At 46.2% G+C, this 19946-nt stretch overlaps 1 protein-coding gene across 3 annotated transcripts in view; it reads right to left on the bottom strand.

Annotated features, from left to right (window-relative positions):
• FGD4 (FYVE, RhoGEF and PH domain containing 4) overlaps window positions 1-19946 on the bottom strand; it is a 387351-nt gene that overhangs the window by 50102 nt on the left and 317303 nt on the right. For all 3 annotated transcript variants that reach the window (XM_038741145.1, XM_038741142.1, XM_038741133.1), the window contains exons 5-6: window positions 19112-19201; window positions 9084-9229 (exon numbers count right to left, since the gene is read on the bottom strand). In XM_038741145.1, the coding sequence (XP_038597073.1) occupies window positions 9084-9229; window positions 19112-19201 (236 nt within the window). The remainder of the gene's footprint in view (window positions 1-9083; window positions 9230-19111; window positions 19202-19946) is intronic.

Here is a 19946-nt window from a genome sequence, read left to right as displayed (position 1 = left end):
ATATGTACAAACATATATACATATATACAGGTGCTGTGGGAAGGGAAGGAGGTAAGATGGGGGGGATGGAGAGGGGGACAAGGGGGAGAGGAAGGAAGGGGCTCAGTCTGGGAAGGCCTCCTGGAGGAGGTGAGCTCTCAGTGCTTGGCACATAGTAAGCGCTTAACAAATTCCAGCCAATCCCCTGCAAAAAATAGGATTGATTGAATGATTGATTGAAGCAATTCAACTGCCCCATCTATCTGTCTCCCACTCCTCCCTCCTCCCCTAACTCTCCGTCTCCAGTTTTCTATAGGTCACTGCCATTCCTACTTGCTCCCCAAATGCCACCTGCTCACTGTGTCATGATCTCAAGCGCTTAGTACAGTGCTCTGCACACAGTAAGCGCTCAATAAATATGACTGATGATGATCTATCCCGCTGCCGAACTCTCGCCCACATCCTGCCTCCGGCCTGGAATGCCCTCCCTCCTCACACTCGGCAGACGGTCCCGCTTCCCACCTTCAAATCCTTATTGGATCCCCAAAGTCTCTTCCCCCCCTTTCTCCAACCCCCCGGCTCTCAACACTCTCTGCTACTCTCCCATCCTTCCCAGCGGTATCCTCAGAGGAACTCTCCTCCCTCCTCTCAAGTGCTACTCCGGCCACCTGTGCTTCTGACCCCATTCCCTCTCATCTTATGAAATCTCTCGCTCCATCCCTTCTCCCCTCCTTAACTTCCATCTTCAACCGCTCACTCTCCACTGGTTCCTTCCCCTCTGCCTTCAAACATGCCCATGTCTCTCCCATCCTAAAAAAACCCTCTCTTGACCCCACCTCACCTTCTAGTTATCGTCCCATCTCCCTCCTACCATTCCTTTCCAAACTCCTTGAACGAGTTGTCTACACGCGCTGCCTAGAATTCCTCAACACCAACTCTCTCCTCGACCCCCTCCAGTCTGGCTTCCATCCCCTTCATTCCACGGAAACTGCCCTCTCAAAGGTCACCAATGACCTCCTGCTTGCCAAATCCAACGGCTCCTACTCTGTCCTAATCCTCCTCGACCTCTCAGCTGCCTTTGACACTGTGGACCACCCCCTTCTCCTCAACACGCTATCTGACCTTGGCTTCACAGACTCCGTCCTCTCCTGGTTCTCCTCTTATCTCTCCGGTCGTTCTTTCTCAGTCTCTTTTGCAGGCTCCTCCTCCCCCTCCCATCCTCTTCCTGTGGGGGTTCCCCAAGGTTCAGTGCTTGGTCCCCCTCTGTTCTCAATCTACACTCACTCCCTTGGTGACCTCATTCGCTCCCACGGCTTCAACTATCATCTCTACGCTGATGACACCCTGATCTACATCTCTGCCCCTGCTCTCTCCCTCTCCCTCCAGGCTCGCATCTCCTCCTGCCTTCAGGACATCTCCATCTGGATGTCCGCCCGCCACCTAAAGCTCAACATGTCGAAGACTGAGCTCCTTGTCTTCCCTCCCAAACCTTGTCCTCTACCTGACTTTCCCATCTCTGTTGACGGCACTACCATCCTTCCCGTCTCACAAGCCCGCAACCTTGGTGTCATCCTCGACTCCGCTCTCTCATTCACCCCTCACATCCAAGCCGTCACCAAAACCTGCCGGTCTCAGCTCCGCAACATTGCCAAGATCCGCCCTTTCCTCTCCATCCAAACCGCTACCCTGCTCATTCAAGCTCTCATCCTATCCCGTCTGGACTACTGCACCAGCCTTCTCTCTGATCTCCCATCCTCGTGTCTCTCTCCACTTCAATCCATACTTCATGCTGCTGCCCGGATTATCTTTGTCCAGAAACGCTCTGGACATATTACTCCCCTCCTCAAAAACCTCCAATGGCTACCGATCAATCTGCGCATCAAGCAGAAACTCCTCATCCTGGGCTTCAAGGCTGTCCATCACCTCGCCCCCTCCTACCTCACCTCCCTTCTCTCCTTCTACTGCCCAGCCCGCACCCTCCGCTCCTCCACCACTAATCTCCTCACCGTACCTCGCTCTCGCCTGTCTCGCCATCGACCCCCGGCCCACGTCATCCCCCGGGCCTGGAATGCCCTCCCTCTGCCCACCCGCCAAGCTAGCTCTCTTCCTCCCTTCAAGGCCCTGCTGAGAGCTCACCTCCTCCAGGAGGCCTTCCCAGACTGAGCCCCTTCTTTCCTCTCCCCCTCGTCCCCCTCTCCATCCCCCCGTCTTACCTCCTTCCCTTCCCCACAGCACCTGTATATATGTATGTATGGTTGTACATATTTATTACTCTATTTGTTTATTTATTTATTTATTTATTTTACTTGTACATTTCTATCCTACTTATTTTATTTTGTTGGTATGTTTGGTTCTGTTCTCTATCTCCCCCTTTTAGACTGTGAGCCCACTGTTGGGTAGGGACTGTCTCTATGTGATGCCAATTTGTACTTCCCAAGCGCTTAGTACAGTGCTCTGCACATAGTAAGCGCTCAATAAATACGATTGATTGATTGATTATTGAAGGCCCACCTCCTCCAAGAGGGCCTTCCCTGGCCAAGGCTTCATTTCCTCTTCTCCCTCTCCCTTCTGGGGCACTCTTCGTTCAGTCAATCAATCAATCAATCAATCAATCAATCAATCAATCGTATTTATTGAGCACTTACTGTGTGCAGAGCACTGTACTAAGTGCTTGGGAAGTACAAGTTGGCAACATATAGAGACGGTCCCTACCCAACAGTGGGCTCACAGTCTTGAGTGCTTACTGCGCGCAGAACACCCAACTAAGCACTTGGGAGAGTGCTTAACTTCCCTGTGCCTCAGTTACAGCGTGGCTTAGCGGAAAGAGCCCGGGCTTTGGAGTCAGAGGTCGTGGGTTCAAATCCCGGCTCCGCCATTTGTCAGCTGTGTGACTTTAGGCAAGTCGCTTCACTTCTCTGGGCCTCAGGTCCCTCATCTGGAAATTGAGGATGAAGACTGTGAGCCCCACGTGGGACAACCTGATCACCTTGTAACCGCCCCAGTGCTTAGAACAGTGCTTTGCACATAGTAAGCACTTAATAAATGCCATTATTATTATTATCTGTAAAATGGGGATTAAGATTGTGAGACCCACGTGGGACAACCTGATCACTTTGTATCCCCCCAGCATTTAGAACAGTGCTTTGCACATAGTAAGCGCTTAACAAATACCATCATTATTATTGTTACAAGCCTAGACTATTGGCAAGACCATGGGCTTGGGAGTCAGAGGACGTGGGTTCTAACGCCAGTTCTTCCACTCGTCTGCTGTGTGACCTTGGGCTAGTCACTGAACTTCTCTGGGCCCCAGTTACCTCATCTGTAAAATGGGGATTAAGACTGTGAGCCCCATGTGGGACAGGGACGGTGTCCGACCTGATTACCTTGTATCAACCGCAGGGCTTAGAACAATGCTTGGCACATAATAAGCTCTTAACAAATATCATAATAATAATTATTATTACAATATAATAATAACAGACATATTCCCTGCCCTCGAGTTGACAGTTTTGCACACTTTATTCCCCCCTCTTTCAGCCCCACAGCACTTAGGAGGCCTTCCCAGACTGAGCCCCCTCCTTCCTCTCCCCCTCATCCCCTTCTCAATCCCCCCGTCTTACCTCCTTCCCTTCCCCACAGCACCTGTATATATGTTTGTATATATTTATTACTCTATTTATTTATTTGTACATATTTATTCTATTTATTTTATTTGGTTAATATGTTTTGTTGTGTTCTGTCTCCCCCTTCTAGACTGTGAGCCCACTGTTGGGTAGGGACCGTCTCTATATGTTGCCAACTTGGACTTCCCAAGCGCTTAGTACAGTGCTCTGCACACAGTAAGAGTTCAATAAATACGATTGATTGATTGATTATGTACATATCCGTTATTAATCTGCATTCATGTTTGCCTACACTTCTAGACTGCAAGCTCGCTGTGGACAGGGAATGTGCCGATCAACGCTGTTATACTGTACTTTCCCAAGGGCTTAGTACAGTGTTCTGCACACAGTGCTCAGGAAATATGACTGATTTACCGATTGGGTGAATAATAATGATAATAATAATGATTATTAATGATAATAATGATAATGTTTATAATAATAATGATTATTATCAGGAGGCCTTCCCAGACTGAGCCCCCTCTTTCCTCTCCCCCTCCTCCCCCTCTCCATCCCCCCACCTTACCTCCTTCCCCTCCCCACAGCACCTGTATATATGTATATATGTTTGTACATATTTATTACTCTATTTATTTGTACATATTTATTCTATTTATTTTATTTGGGTAATATGTTTTGTTTTGTTCTGTCTCCCCCTTCTAGACTGTGAGCCCACTGTTGGGTAGGGACCATCTCTATATGTTGTCAACTTGTACTTACCAAGCGCTTAGTACAGTGCTCTGCACACAGTAAGCGCTCAATAAATACGGTTGAATGAATGAATGAATAATGATGTTATTTGTTAAGTGCTACGTGCCAAGCACCGTTCTAAGCACTATGTGCCAAGCATTCATTCATTCAATCATATTTATTGAGCACTTACTGTGTGCAGAGCACTGTACTAAGCGCTTGGGAAGTACAAGCACTGTTCTAAGTGCTAGGGAAGATACGAGGTAATCAGGTTGTCTCAAATGGGGCTCAGTCTTAATCCCCATTTTCCAGATGAGGTAACTGAGGCCCAGAGAATGATAATAACGATAGCATTTATTAAGCGCTTACTATGTGCAAAGCACTGTTCTAAACGCTGGGGAGGTTACAAGGTGATCAGGTTGTCCCGCGGGGGGCTCACAGTCTTAATCCCCATTTTCCAGATGAGGTAACTGAGGCCCAGAGAAGTTAAACGACTTGCCCAAGGTCACACAGCAGACAAGTGGCGGGGCCGGAATTAGAACCCACGGCCTGCGAGTCCCAAGCCCGGGCTCTTGCCATTAGGCCACGCTACTTCCAACAACAACAATTTAGAGAAGCGGTGCAACCTTGTGGAAAGAGCATAGATCTGGGAAAGTCAGAGGACCTGTGTTCGAATCCTAGCTCCGCCACTTGTCTGCTGTGATCTCTCATCTGCAAATTGGGGTTCAATACCAGTTCTTCCCCTATTTGGACCTTGAGTCCCACGCGGGACCTGATGAACTACTCAGGGCTTAGTACAGTGCTCGGCATATAGCAGGCGCTTAAAACTACTACGATTATTATTATTAATTTATGGCAAGAAGAAACGGAGAGCAAAATACACATTTCTTTTCACTAGCCTGGAGTTCCCTCTCCCTCCATATGATAATAAGAATAATAATGATGGCATTTATTAAGTGCTTACTGTGTGCAAAGCGCTGGGGAGGTTAACAAGGTGATTAGGTTGTCCCACGGGGGGCTCACAATCTTCACCCCCATTTTCCAGATGAGGGAACTGAGGCCCAGAGAAGTGAAGTGACTTGGCCAAAGTCACAGCTGATAAGTGGTGGGGTCGGGATTTGAACCCAGGACCTCTGACTCCAAAGCCCGGGCTCTTTCCACTGAGCCATGCTGCTTCTCCACCGCGCCAGACCGCCATTCTCGCAACCTTCAAAGCACTACTAAGGTCACACCTCCTCCAAGAGGCCTTCCCCGATTAAACCCTCTTTTCCCCACCTCCCTCTCCCTTCGGTAACATCTGTTAGACTTTTAGACTGTGAGCCCACTGTTGGGTAGGGACTGTCTCTATATGTTGCCAATTTGTACTTCCCAAGCGCTTAGTACAGTGCTCTGCACATAGTAAGCGCTCAATAAATACGATTGATGATGATGATGATGATGATCTGTTCACAAGGATCTCTAACTTTTGGGCATTTGATATTCACCTCACCCTCAACCCCACATCACTTCTAAACATATCTTTAAATCAAAATTTGATAAATTATTTATTCATATTAGCAGCGGTCTCCCCATCTAGACTTTAATCCCAGCTCCGCCACTCGTCTACTGTGTGGCCTTGGGCCAGTCTTGTACATATTTACTATTCTATTTATTTTATTTTGTTAATATGGTTTGTTTTGTTCTCTGTCTCCCCCTTCTAGACTGTGAGCCCGTTGTTGGGTAGGACCCGTCTCTATATGCTGCCAACTTGTACTTCCCAAGCGCTTAGTACAGTGCTCTGCACACAGTAAGCGCTCAATAAATACGACTGAATGAATGAATCTAGATTTTAATCCCAGCTCCGCCACTCGTCTACTGTGTGGCCTTGGGCAAGTCTTGTACATGTTTACTATTCTATTTATTTTATTAATATGTTTTGTTTGTCTCCCCTTTCTAGACTGTGAGCCCACTGTTGGGTAGGGACCGTCTCTTTATGTTTCCGACTTGTACTTCCCAAGCACTTAGTACAGTGCTCTGCACACAGTAAGCGCTATTTATTTTATTTTGTTAATATGTTTTGTTTTGTTCTCTGTCTCCCCCTTCTAGACTGTGAGCCCACTGTTGGGTTGAAACCGTCTTTATATGTTGCCAACTTGTACTTCCCAAGTGCTTAGTACAGTGCTCTGCACACAGTAAGTGCTCAATAAATGCAATTGAATGAATGAATGAATGAACAAACACGATCGAATGAATGAAGTCACTTCATTTCTCTGGTCCTCAGTGACCTCATCTGTAAACTGGCATTTATTAAGCGCTTACTATGCGGAAAGCACTGTTCTAAGCGCTGGGGAGGTTACAAGGTGATCAGGTTGTCCCACGGGGGGCTCACACAGTCTTCATCCCTATTTCACAGATGAGGCAACTGAGGCACAGAGAGGTGAAGTGACTTGCCCAAAGTCACACAGCTGACAATTGGCAGAGTCGGGATTTGAACTCATGACCTCTGACTCCAAAGCCCGGGCTCTTTCCACTGAGCCACACTGCTTCTTGAGACTATGAGCCCCACGTGGGACAGGGACTGTGTGCAACATGATCTGCTCATGTCCACCCCAGCGCTTAGTACAATGCCTGGCATGTAGTAAGGGCTTAATAAATACCCTTATTATTATCATAAGGGTAGGGAATGTGTCTATCAACTCTTTTATACTGTACTCTCCCCCTCCTCCCCCTTCCCATCCCCCTTGCCTTACCTCCTTCCCCTCCCCACAGCACCTGTATATATGTATATATGTTTGTACAGATTTATTACTCTATTTATTTATTTTAATATTTATTCTATTTATTTTATTTTGTTAATATGTTTTGTTTTGTTCTCTGTCTCCCCCTTCTAGACTGTGAGCCCGCTGTTGGGTAGGGACCGTCTCCATATGTTGCCAACTTGGACTTCCCAAGCACTTAGTACAGTGCTCTGCACACAGTAAGCGCTCAATAAATATGATTGAATGAATGAATGAAGCGCTTAGTCCCGTGCTCTGCACATAGTAAGCGCTCAAGGAATTCAAATGATGATGACATGGATAATGATGCTCTGTCAGATGGCAATCAATAAAAAGTAGCAAAAGCTCAAACGTTGCTTTAAGGGGATGAAAGCGTAAGAACAAATTTTAGAAGTCTATTGGAAAGTGACAATCACGGAAGTCATCTAGAGGCCAAGTTTTTCATTCCATCATTCATTCAATCGTATTTATTGAGCGCTTACTGTGTGCAGAGCACTGTACTAAGCGCTTGGGAAGTGCAAATAGACATCATATAGATACGGTCCCTACTCAACAACGGGCTCACATGATTTCTTAGTCTTGAGACGCATTAGACTCATTTATATTAATGCCTGTTTATTCATAACAATGTCTGTCTCCCCCTCTAGACCGTAACCTCCTTGTGGGCAGGGAATGTGTCCACTAATTCTGTTCATTCATTCAATCGTATTTATTGAGCGCTTACTGTGTGCAGAGCACTGTACTAAGCGCTTGGGAAGTCCAAGTTGGCAACATAAAGAGATGGTCCCTACCCAACAGTAGGTTGGGAGTCAGAAGGTCATGGGTTCTAGTCCCAGCACCCCCACTTGTCTGCTGAGTGACCTTGGGCAAGTCACTTCACTTCTCTGGGCCTCAGTTACCTCATCTGGAAAATGGGGATTGAGGCCGTGAACCCCAGGTGGGACAAAGGAGTGTATCTAATCTAATTAACTTGTATCCACTCCAGTGCTTAACTTAGTACAGTGCTTGGCACATAGTAAATGCTTAACAAATACCACCATTACTATTATTATTATTACTCTCCCAAGTGCTTAGGACAGTGCTCTACATATAGTGAGCACTCAATAATAATAATAATGATGGTATTTGTTCATTCAATTCATTCAATCATATTTATTGAGCGCTTACTGTGTGCAGAGCACTGTACTAAGCGCTTGGGAAGTACAAGTTGGCAACATATAGAGACGGTCCCTACCCAACAGTGGGCTCACAGTCTAGAAGGACTGTTAAGCACTTATTTTCATCATCATCATCATCATCATCAATCGTATTTATTGAGCGCTTACTACTTATTATGCGCAAAGCACTGTTCTAAGCATTGGGGGGTGATACAAGGTGATCAGGTTGTCCCACATGGGGCTCACGGCTTTAATCCCCATTTTACAGATGAGGTCACTGAGGGAGAGACTAGTTGAGTGACTTGCCCACAGTCACACAGCTGAGAAGCAGCGGAGCTGGGATTAGAACCCATGACCTCTGACTCCCAAGCCTGTGCTCTTTCCACCGAGCCACACTGCTTAAATACCTTTGAGTACAGAGTACAGTGCTCTGCACATAGTAAGCGCTCAATAAATACGATTGATGATGATGACTGACTCATTGATTCCATTCCCTACACCTGAATCCGTCTGGTTCCCTCGTTTTCCGTTCACTCTGGTCTGTAGAAGAACCACCGCGAAGGGAATACAGTCTCCCGGAGGCTGACAATGCGCTGACGATCAGTCGATCGTATTTATTGAACGCTTACTTTGTGTAGAGCCCTGTACTGAGCAGTAGGGAGAGTCCAACAGAACATTATAACAGGCACACTGCTCCAGTAAGCGCTCAATAAATACGATTGATTGATTATAACAGGCACATTTCCCGCCCTCAACGAGTTTACAGCCTAAAGGGGAGACAGACATTAACGGGCCCATGACCACGGGCCTTCGGGAGGTTTCACAAATCGCGCTCTTACCATTCTTGCATTCGTTTCTCCAGCTCCGGCAGCAAGAATTTAGTATGGAAGACATTAATGGAGGAAATGTTGGAAAAGATCTTATTCACCATCTCCGCTGGAAACGAGCCCCGGTTGGCTTCTTCCAAGAGCTTACAGTAAAATACCTGAAACAGAATCGGATTTTGCAGGGTCAAAGGAAGTGCTTAACATTTCAAGTAGTAAAATGCATTTTGGGGGGGGGGGAATGGGAGTTTACATAAAGAAATAACTGCAGTAAGATGAGAAGATCGGTTCACACCGTAGTATGGTTAACAGCAACAAAGAAAGGGTTGGGGGGGACGGTCCTAAGAACTCAAAACAATTTCTCGTCCAGGGCCAGAGCAAAGCTGGAAAAAGCTAAAATACTTTTTTTTCCAATTGCATAGACTCAGAGATACGCGTACGAATCAAATGATCCTAATGTGCATTAATCTCTCAGAGGCCAGTCTCTGGATCGCTGGTTTCACACCAGAGCAAATTATTTTTTTACCTCAAAAATTCACAGCTACCAAGGCGGATTTGCATGGGTGCAGTTTTGCCAATCACGAGCAGAAAATAGAAAAATATCTCGTACTGTGGTCTTTGAATTTGGCACTCTTGGTGCAGTAGAAGGAAGTACTATTGTTGTTTCTGGTACACTGCCCTCTCTTCCCCAATTTCCAGGATAGATGCTCCCCAGCCCACCTCCAAGCTGAACCTTGCTTTCTGATCTCTATTTATTTATTTATTTATTCATTTATTTTACTTGTACATATCTATTCTATTTATTTTATTTTGTTAGTATGTTTGGTTTTGTTCTCTGTCTCCCCCTTTGAGACTGTGAGCCCACTGTTGGGTAGGGACTGTCTCTATATGTTGCCAACTTGTACTTCCCAAGCGCTTAGTGCAGTGCTCTGCACACAGTAAGCGCTCAATAAATACGATTGATTGATTGATTGATTGATCTCCCGCCTCCACCCCCTCACTCACGGTCTTCCTCTGGGTTAATAATAATAGTAATAATAATAATAACCCACTGTTGGGTAGGGACTGTCTCTATATGTTGCCAATTTGTACTTCCCAAGCGCTTAGTACAGTGCTCTGCACATAGTAAGCGCTCAATAAATAGGATTGATGATGATGATGATGATGATGAATAACAATAGTACTTGTCAAGCGCTTACTATGTCTCAGCACTGTTTTAAGCGCCGGGGTGGATACAAATCAGTCAGGTTGGATGCAGTACCTGTCCCGCATGGGGCTAACAGCTTTAACCTCCATTTTACAGATGAGGGAACTGAGGCCCAGACAATTTCAGTGACTTGCCCGAGATCACAAAACAGAGAAGTGGCGGAGACGGAATTAAGGCCCAGGACTGGTGATTCCCAGGCCTGTGTTCTTTCCCCTAAGCCACGCTGCTTCCATATGCATATATTCCTGCTCGTTTATTTACTTTGACCACTCTAGTAATAAATGTTTTTCTGTTTGCCTCACACATTAGAACGTGTCCTTGTGTTTCCCCACGGGCAGGAAACATGCCACTCTGTTCCACAACAGGGAAAAAGATGGTTTTGACTTCACTGGAAGTAAACTTTTCATGCCATCCGTCCACGCTGTCCTGAGTTGGCGATCAAGGGAACTCAGCCTCCCCTCACCCATTTCCTGCCCCAGGCTCTGGCAATCAGGGGAACTCACCCTCCCCACACCCATTTCCTTCCTCATGCACTGCTCATCCCTCCTAACACTCACTTCACTTCCCTGGGCCTCAGTTTCCCCATAATAATAATAATAATGGCATTTATTAAGCGCTTACTATATGCAAAGCACTGTTCTAAGTGCCGGGGAGGTTACAAGGTGATCAGGTTGTCCCACGGGGGGCTCACAGCCTCATTCCCCATTCTACAGATGAGGGAACTGAGGCCCAGAGAAGTGAAGTGGCTTGCCCAAAGTCACATGGCTGACAAGTGGCGGGGCCGGAATTTGAACCCGTGACCTCTGACTCCAAAGCCCGGGCTCTTTCCACTGAGCAACGCTGCTTCTCATCTGTAAAATGGGGATTGAGACTGTGAGCCCCATGTGGGACAGGGACTGCGTCCAACCCGACTTGCCTGTAACCACCCCAGGGCTTAATATAGTCTCAGGCACATAGTAAGCGCTTATCAAATACCACAATTATTATCATTATCTCCCCCTCAGAGCAGCTTTCAAAATTGTTTTCCTGTTTCCTTGCAGCTCTGATGCCTTCCCTTTTTTTTTTTTCTTTTAATGCATTTGTTAAGTGCTTACTATGTGCCAGGCACTGTACTAAGTGCTGGGGTAGATACAAGGTTTGAATACAGTCCCTGCCCCACGTGGTCTCACATTCTTAATCCCCATTTTACAGATGAGGGAACTGAGACACAGAGAAGTTAAGTGACTTGCCCAAGGACAGACGGCAGACAAGCGGCGGCGCCGGGATTAGAACCTAGATCTTTTGGAATCCCGGGCCCCTGCTCTATAATAATAATAATAATAATAATGGCATTTATTAAGCACTTACTATGTGCAAAGCACTGTTCTAAGCGCTGGGGAGTTTACAAGGTGATCAGGTTGTCCCACGGGGGGCTCACAGTCTTCATCCCCATTTTACAGATGAGGTAACAGGCACAGAGAAGTTAAGTGACTTGCCCAAAGTCACACAGCTAATTGGCGGAGCCGGGATTTGAACCCATGACCTTTGACTCCAAAGCCCGTGCTCTTTCCCACTGAGCCACGCTGCTTCTCTATCCACTGGGTTATGATACTTCCCTTCCCACTGCACCTGTGGTTTAGTGGAAAGAGCATTATCTCTCAGACAATAAAATAAAACATGTGAACAGGTGTCATCAGAATAAATAGAAGTAAAGCTAGATGCACATCATTAAGCAGCTTGGCTCAGTGGAAAGAGCGTCGGCCTTGGAGTCAGAGGTCATGGGTTCAAATACCGGCTCCGCCAATTGTCAACTGTGTGACTTTGGGCAAGTCACTTCACTTCTCCGGGCCTCAGTTCCCTCATCTGTAAAATGGAGATTAAGACTGTGAGCCCCCTGTGGGACAATCTGATTACCTTGTAACCTCCCCAGTGCTTGGAACAGTGCTTTGCACATAGTAAGCACCTAATAAATGCTATTATTATTATCATTAACAAAATAAAATAAATAGAATAGTAAATATGTACAAGTAAAATAGAGTAATAAGCAGCGTGACTCAGTGGAAAGAGCCTGGGCTTGGGAGCCAGAGGTCATGGGTTCAAATCCCAGCTCCGCTGCTTGTCAGCTGTGTGACTCTGGGCAAGTCACTTCACTTCTCTGTGCCTCAGTTACCTCATCTGTTAAACGGGGATGAAGACTGTGAGCCCCACGTGGGACAACCTGATCACCCTGTATCCTCCCCAGCGCTTAGAACAGTGCTCAGCACATAGTAAGTGTTTCACAAATACCAAAATTATTATTGAGAAGCAGCGTGGCTCAGTGGAAAGAGCCCGGGCTTTGGAGTCAGAGGTCATGGGTTCAAATCCCAGCTCCGCCAATTGTCAGCTGTGTGACTTTGGGCAAGTCACTTCACTTCTCTGTGCCTCAGTTACCTCATCTGTAAAATGGGGACTGACTGTGAGCCCCCAGTGGGACAACTTGATCACCCTGTATTCCCTCCCAGCGCTTAGAACAGTGCTTTGCACATAGTAAGCGCTTAATAAATGCCATTATTATTATTATTATTATTATATCCAGGTGCTGTGGGGAGGGGAAGGAGGTAGGTCCGGGGGGGATGGGGAGGAAGAGAGGAAAAAGGGGGCACAGTGTGGGAAGGCCTCCTGGAGGAGGTGAGCTCTCAGTAGGGCTTTGAAGGGAGGAAGAGAGCTAGCTTGGCGGATGGGCAGAGGGAGGGCATTCCAGGCCAGGGGGAGGACGTGGGCCGGGGGTCGATGGCGGGACAGGAGAGAACGAGGTACGGTGAGGAGATCAGCGGCAGAGGAGCGGAGGGTGCGGGCTGGGCTGGAGAAGGACAGAAGGGAGGGGAGGTAGGGGGGGCGAGGGGACGGACAGCCTTGAAGCCGAGAGTGAGGAGTTTTTGCCTGATGCTTAGGTTGACTGGTAGGTACTGGAGATTTTTGAGGAGGGGAGTAACACGCCCAGAGCGTTTCTGCACAAAGATGATCCGGGCAGCAGCGTGAAGTATAGACTGAAGTGGGGAGAGACAGGAGGATGGAAGGATAAAGGAGGATAAAGCCTTACTGAAGGCCCATCTCCTTCGAGAGGCCTTCCCAGACTAAGCTCCGTTTTTCCTCCTCTCCCACTCCTTCTGCATCTCCCTGACTTGCTCCCTTTATTCATCCCCTCTCTCCCAGTCCCACAGCACTTATGTCCTTATCTGCCATTTATTTATTTCTATTAATGTCAGCGTGGCTCAGTGGAAAGAGCCTGGGCTTTGGAGTCAGAGGTCATGGGTTCAAATCCTGGCTCCGCCACTTGTCAGCTGTGTGACTTTGGGCAAGTCACTTCATTTCTCTGGGACTCAGTTCCCTCATCTGTAAAATGGGGATTAAGACCGTGAGCACCCCGTGGGACAACCTGATCACCTTGTAACCTCCCCAGCGCTTAGAACCGTGCTTTGCACATAGTAAGTGCTTAGTAAATGCCATCATTACTATTATTACTATTTCTCTCCCTCCAGAATGTAAGTTCACTGTGGGAAGGGAATGTGTCTGTTTATTGTTATATTGTACTCTCCCAAGCACTTAGTACAGTGCTCTGCACACAGTAAACGCTCAATAAATACAACTGAATGAACATGTTTGAACAAATGTATCAAAAATGATTTAAAAGGCATCCCCAGGGGGTAGGGAAGGAGAGAGCCAACTCAGGGGCACAGGAGTGCAGTGAGAAATAATGAAAAACTTCTCAGTGATGGAGTTAGGGAAGAAAACAGAGATGGCTTGCAATGTGGGGAGGAGATGGCTTACCTGATTATTGGTTCAGGGGATGCCAGGGTGGGAGGAGGCGACAATTTTGCCCTCAGTAAAAAGAAAGTCAGCTCCACTGTCACATTCTTGTGAGTGAACTTCAACTCATCAATATTTGATTCTTATTATTATCATATTATCTTATTGTATATGTATTAATATAATAATATTAAGAGTCAAATACTGGTTGAGTGCAAGTTCACTCACAAGAATATGTGTACATAAAAAATAATTACTGTAATTCTTAAGCACTTACTATGTGACAGGCACTGTGCTAAGCGCTGGAGTGGATACAAGCAAATCAATCAATCAATCATATTTATTGAGCGCTTACTGTGTGCAGAGCACTGTACTAAGCACTTGGGAAGTACAAGTTGGCAACATATAGAGACGATCCCTACCCAACAGCGGGCTCACAGTCTAGAAGGGGGAGACAGAGAACAAAACCAAACATATTAACAAAATAAAATAAATAGAATAGATATGTACAAGTAAAATAAATAAAAAGAGTAATAAATATGTACAAACATATATACATATATACAGGTGCTGTGGGGAAGGGAAGGAGGTAAGACGGGGGGGATGGAGAGGCGGATGGGGGGAGAGGAAGGAGGGGGGCTCAGTCTGGGAAGGTCTCCTGGGGGAGGTGAGCTCTCAGTAGGGCCTTGAAGGGAGAAAGAGAGCTAGCTTGGCAGATGGGCAGAGGGAGGGCATTCCAGGCCAGGGGGAATCCAGGGGGAATCCAGTCAGAGAGATGCAGAAGGAGTGGGAGAAGAGGAAAAAAAGGGCTTAGCCTGGGAAGCCCTCTCGAAGGAGATGGGCCTTCAGTAAGGCTGTATCCTCCTTTATCCTTCCATCCTCCTGTCTCTCCGCACTTCAGTCTATACTTCACGCTGCTGCCCAGATCATCTTTGTGCAGAAATGCTCTGGGCATGTTACTCCCCTCCTCAAAAATCTCCAGTAGCTACCAGTCAACCTAAGCATCAGGCAAAAACTCCTCACCCTGGGCTTCAAGGCTGTCCATCCCCTTGCCCCCTACTCCCTCCCCTCCCTTCTGTCCTTCTCCAGCCCAGCCCACACCCTCCGCTCCTCTGCCTCTCCTCCTCTCCTCTCCTCCTCTCCTCCTCTCCTCCTCTGCCACTGCTAACCTCTTCACTGGGCCTCATTCTCGCCTGTCCCGCCGTCGACCCCGGGCCCACGTCCTCCCCCTGGCCTGGAATGCCCTCCCTCCATATATACAGGTGCTGTGGGGAAGGGAAGGAGGTAAGCCGGAGGGGATGGAGAGGGGGACGAGGGGGAGAGGAAGGAGGGGGCTCAGTGTGGGAAGACCTCCTGGAGGAGGTGAGCTCTCAGCAGGGCCTTGAAGGGAGGAAGAGAGCTAGCTTGGTGGATGTGCAGAAGGAGGGCATTCCAGGCCAGGGGGAGGACGTGGGCCGGGGGTCGACGGCGCGATGGGCGAGAACAAGGCCCAGTGAGGAGATTAGCATCAGAGGAGCAGAGGGTGAGGGCTGGGCTGGAGAAGGAGAGAAGGGAGGTGAGGTAGGAGGGGGCGGGGGGATGGACAGCCTTGAAGCCCAGGGTGAGGAGTTTCTGCCTGATGCGCAGATTGATTGGTAGCCACTGGAGATTTTTGAGGAGGGGAGTAACGTGCCCAGAGCGTTTCTGGACAAAGACAATCCGGGCAGCGGCGTGAAGTATGGATTGAAGTGGGGAGAGACATGAGGATGGGAGATCGGAGAGGAGGTTGGGCACAGTCCCTGTTCTGTGTGGGGTTCACAGTCTCAATCCTCATTTTACAGATGAGGTAACTGAGGCACAGAGAAGTGACTGGCCCAAGGTCACGCAGCAGACATGTGGAGGAGACGGGATTAGAACTCATGACCTTCTGATTCCCAGGTCTATGCTCTATCGACTAGGTCATGCTTCTTCTCACATAAACAAAATGATAGTAATGATAATAATGATAAAAATAAATATGATTGAATACACTTAATAAATATGATTGAGTGAATGAATGAATGAATAAATAATAACAAGGGCATTTGTTAAACACTTACCATGTGCCAAGTCCCGAGCACTGGGTAGATTTAACATAATGCATTCGGTCTTATTCATTGAGCACTTATCGTGTGTACAGCACTGTACTAAGTGCTTGGGAGAGTACAATATAATGATAAAAGTCACATTCCTTACACACAACATGCTTACCGTCTAGAAGGGGAGACGGACAGTCTCTATCCCACATGGCGTTCACAGTCTAAACACAAGGGAGACCAGCTACTGAATCCCCATTTTACAGATGAGAAAGCCCGGAGAAGTGAAGTGACTTGCCCAAAGTCACACAGCAGACATGTGGCGGAGCCGGGATTAGAACCCATGACCTCTGACTCCAAAGCCCGGGCCCTTTCCACTGAGCCAAGCTGCTTCTGTCATGTGTTAATGCACAATACGGAGGAAAAAGGGAGTGTGGTAATGGATAGAATGTGGTCCTTTATTTACACGGAAGCTCTCAAATAGCCGATTTCACTAACAGTTCATTCCTTCATTCATTCAATTGCATTTATTGAGCGCTTACTGTGTGCAGAGCACTGTACTGAGCGCTTGGGACAATAGAGTACCACAACAAACAGACTCATTCCCTTCCCACAGTGAACTTTCTGCTGCCATCCTCCAGAGAAGGGAATACCTGTTGGCGAACCAACACTCGACACAAATACAATGCTCTTTTCACTAGATCTCACTGCTTTTCCACACCTTTCAGGACCCTCTCTATCAATCAATCCATGGTATTTATTGAGTGACTGTGTGGAGGTCACTGTACTAAGCGCTTGGGCAAGTACAATACAACAGAATTGGATGACGGTGAGGAAATTGAATGTTCAGTTACGGGGCCTGCGTGGCATGGCCTGACAAAAATCCAATCCTCCAAGAGGCTTTTCCCAACTAAATCCTAATCCCCCCATTCCTTCCTAATCCCCCCATTCCTTCTCCCTTCTGTGTTGTCTATGCACTTAGATCTTTTATACTGTTTTATTTATTTTAGTATTTATTTATTTATTTATTTATTTATTTATTTATTTATTTATTTATACTGTTTTATTTATTTATGCCTGGTGGCAAAAGCACTGCTCGGGAGTCAGAGGTTCTAATCCTGCCTCCACTACTTGTCTGCTGTGTGACCCTGGGCAAGTCACTTAGCTTCTCTGTGCCTCAGTTACCTCATCTGTAAATTGGGGATTGAGCCTGTGAAGCCCACATGGGACAACCTGATCACCTTGTATCTACCCCAGCGCTTAGAACGGTGCTTGGCACCTAATAAGTGCTTAACAAATACCATAATTATTATGATTGTTATGTCTGTCTCCCTGCTCTAGACTGTAAGCCTGCTGTGGGAAGCGATTGTCTCTCTTTATTCCTGTATTGTACTTTCCAAGCGCTTAGTACAGTGCTCTGCACACAGTAAGCGCTCAATAAATACGATCGAATGAATGAATCTCTACCCTTTAAGCTCGCTAGCCACTCCACTGTCAGCCCTAAGGTACTTATATGCGAGTCTGGAATTCATTCATTCATTCAATCGTATTTATTAATAATAATAATGGCATTTATTAAACGCTTACTATGTGCAAAAGCACTGTTCTAAGCGCTGGAGAGATTACAAAGTGATCAGGTTGCCCCACGGGGGCCTCACAGTCTTATTGAGCGCTTATTGAGCGCTTATTAAAGGCACAGTCTTTTTTGAGCGCTTACTGCGTGCAGAGCACTGTACTAAGCACTTGGAAAGTACAACTCGGTAACAATCTATAATTCTATTTATTTTGATGGTATTGACACTTGTCTAATTGTTCTGTTTTGCTGTCTGTCTCCCCCTTCTTGACTGTGCGCCCGTTGTTGGGTAGCGGCTGTCTCTATATGTTGTTGAATTGGACTTTCCAAGCGCTTAGTACAGTGCTCTGCACGTAGTAAGTGCTCAATAAATACCACTGCATGAACAAATAGAGACAATCCCTACCCAACGGGCTCACAGTCTAGAAGGGGGAAGACAGAGAGACAGACAACAAAACAAAACAAATGGACAGGCATTGGTAGCATCGATATAAATAATTTTAATGTCTGTCTCCCCTTCTAGACTGTAAGCTCCTTGTGGGTAGGGGAATATGTCTACCAACTCCGTTGTATTGTACTCCCCTAAGTGCTTAATACAGCACTATGCACACAGAAGACATTCAATAAATAACCTTGACTGACTGACTGATTACACATGGACCATTGGACCTTGGATTCATTTACCTGCATGGACCCAAGTTATTCAGTGATGGAGGTTGAAGACAAGTCGACGTCTATTTCTGGAGATGCCAATGACTGTATTTTTCTGATTATTTTCGGCTGTTTACCTTTCAGTGATTAGCCACTCCCTCTTTAACAAATACCACAATTATTATTATTATAATTATAATTATTATTATTATTATTAAAAGCCGATCAATTTGGACACAGTCTGTGTGTCACAGTTATTTTACAGACGAGGTAACTGAGGCCCAGAGAAGTGAATAATAATAATAATTGTGGTATTTGTTAAGCACTACAGAGAAGCAGCATGGCTCAGTGGAAAGAGCCCGGGTTTGGGAGCCAGAAGTCATGGGTTCGAATCCCAGCTCGGCCACTTGTCAGCTGTGTGACTTTGGGCAAGTCACTTCACTTCTCTGGGCCTCAGTTCCCTCATCTGTAAAATGGGGATGAAGACTGTGAGCCCCCCGTGGGACAACCTGATCACCTTGTAACCTCCCCAGCGCTTAGAACAGTGCTTTGCACACAGTAAGCGCTTAATAAATGCTATCATTATTATTATTATTACCAGGGGCTGATTTGTAAAAGAGTTTCACACTCAAACTCCTCACGCTTTCCTGTCAAGCAGGGAATCCTATACATAAATCAATCTCTTGAAATACCAAAAGCAAAAAAAAAAATTTTTTTTAATGCTTCCGCCGTTCATATTATTCCCAATACAAGAGAAAGACTTAAATATTTGTGAAAATAGGAAAGAAATTACCTGGTCTAATAGGTCAAGTCGGCTGACATACGCCCTTTCTGTAAGCAAAAGTTCATTGGCTATATTGTGAAGTTTCTGTTCATCGGTTTCCTGGAAAAAAAAGAACAGGTACACCCAAATAGGTATGTTAAGCAGGTTTGGTAAAGTTATAGCATTTATTTTTCACTTAATCACTTACTGGCCCATCCAAAAAATGTGCTAATTAGCTGCCATTCTCACTATTAAATTTAAGTTTAGTAAGTTTAAATAGTAAGTAATAGTTTGGTAATAGTGATAATTTAAGTAAATAGTAAGTTTAACTAGGGTTTCAATCCCAGCTGCGTGATTTTGGGCAAGTCACTTAACTTCTCTGTGCCTCAGTTATCTCATCTGGAAAACAGGGATTAATAATAATAATAATAATAATAATAATAATATTGATGGCATTTATTAAGTGTTTACTATGTGCAAAGCACTGTTCTAAGTGCTGGGGAGGTTATAAGGTGATCAGCTTGTCCCACAGCAGGGGGTCACAGTCTTAATCCCCATTAACAGATGAGGTAACTCAGGCACAGGGAAGTTAAGTGACTCGCCCAAAGTCACACAGCTGACATTTGGCGGAGTTGGGATTTGAACCCATGACCTCTGACTCCAAAGCCCAGGCTCTTTCCATTGAGCCACGCTGCTTCTAGGACAACCTAATAACCTTGTGTCTCCGCCAGCGCCTAGAGCAGTGCCTGGCACATAGTAAGCACTTAAAACAAATACCATTATTCTTCTTCTTATTATTATACGAATGGAATTGAAGATAAAATGGAGAAGCCTATTGAATCCAAGCTTCTGAATGGAATTAAAG

The sequence above is a fragment of the Tachyglossus aculeatus genome, chromosome 2 (genome assembly GCF_015852505.1).
Source record: "Tachyglossus aculeatus isolate mTacAcu1 chromosome 2, mTacAcu1.pri, whole genome shotgun sequence".
In the NCBI taxonomy this organism is placed as follows: domain Eukaryota; kingdom Metazoa; phylum Chordata; class Mammalia; order Monotremata; family Tachyglossidae; genus Tachyglossus; species Tachyglossus aculeatus.
This window is presented reverse-complemented; position numbering and strand designations above follow the sequence as displayed.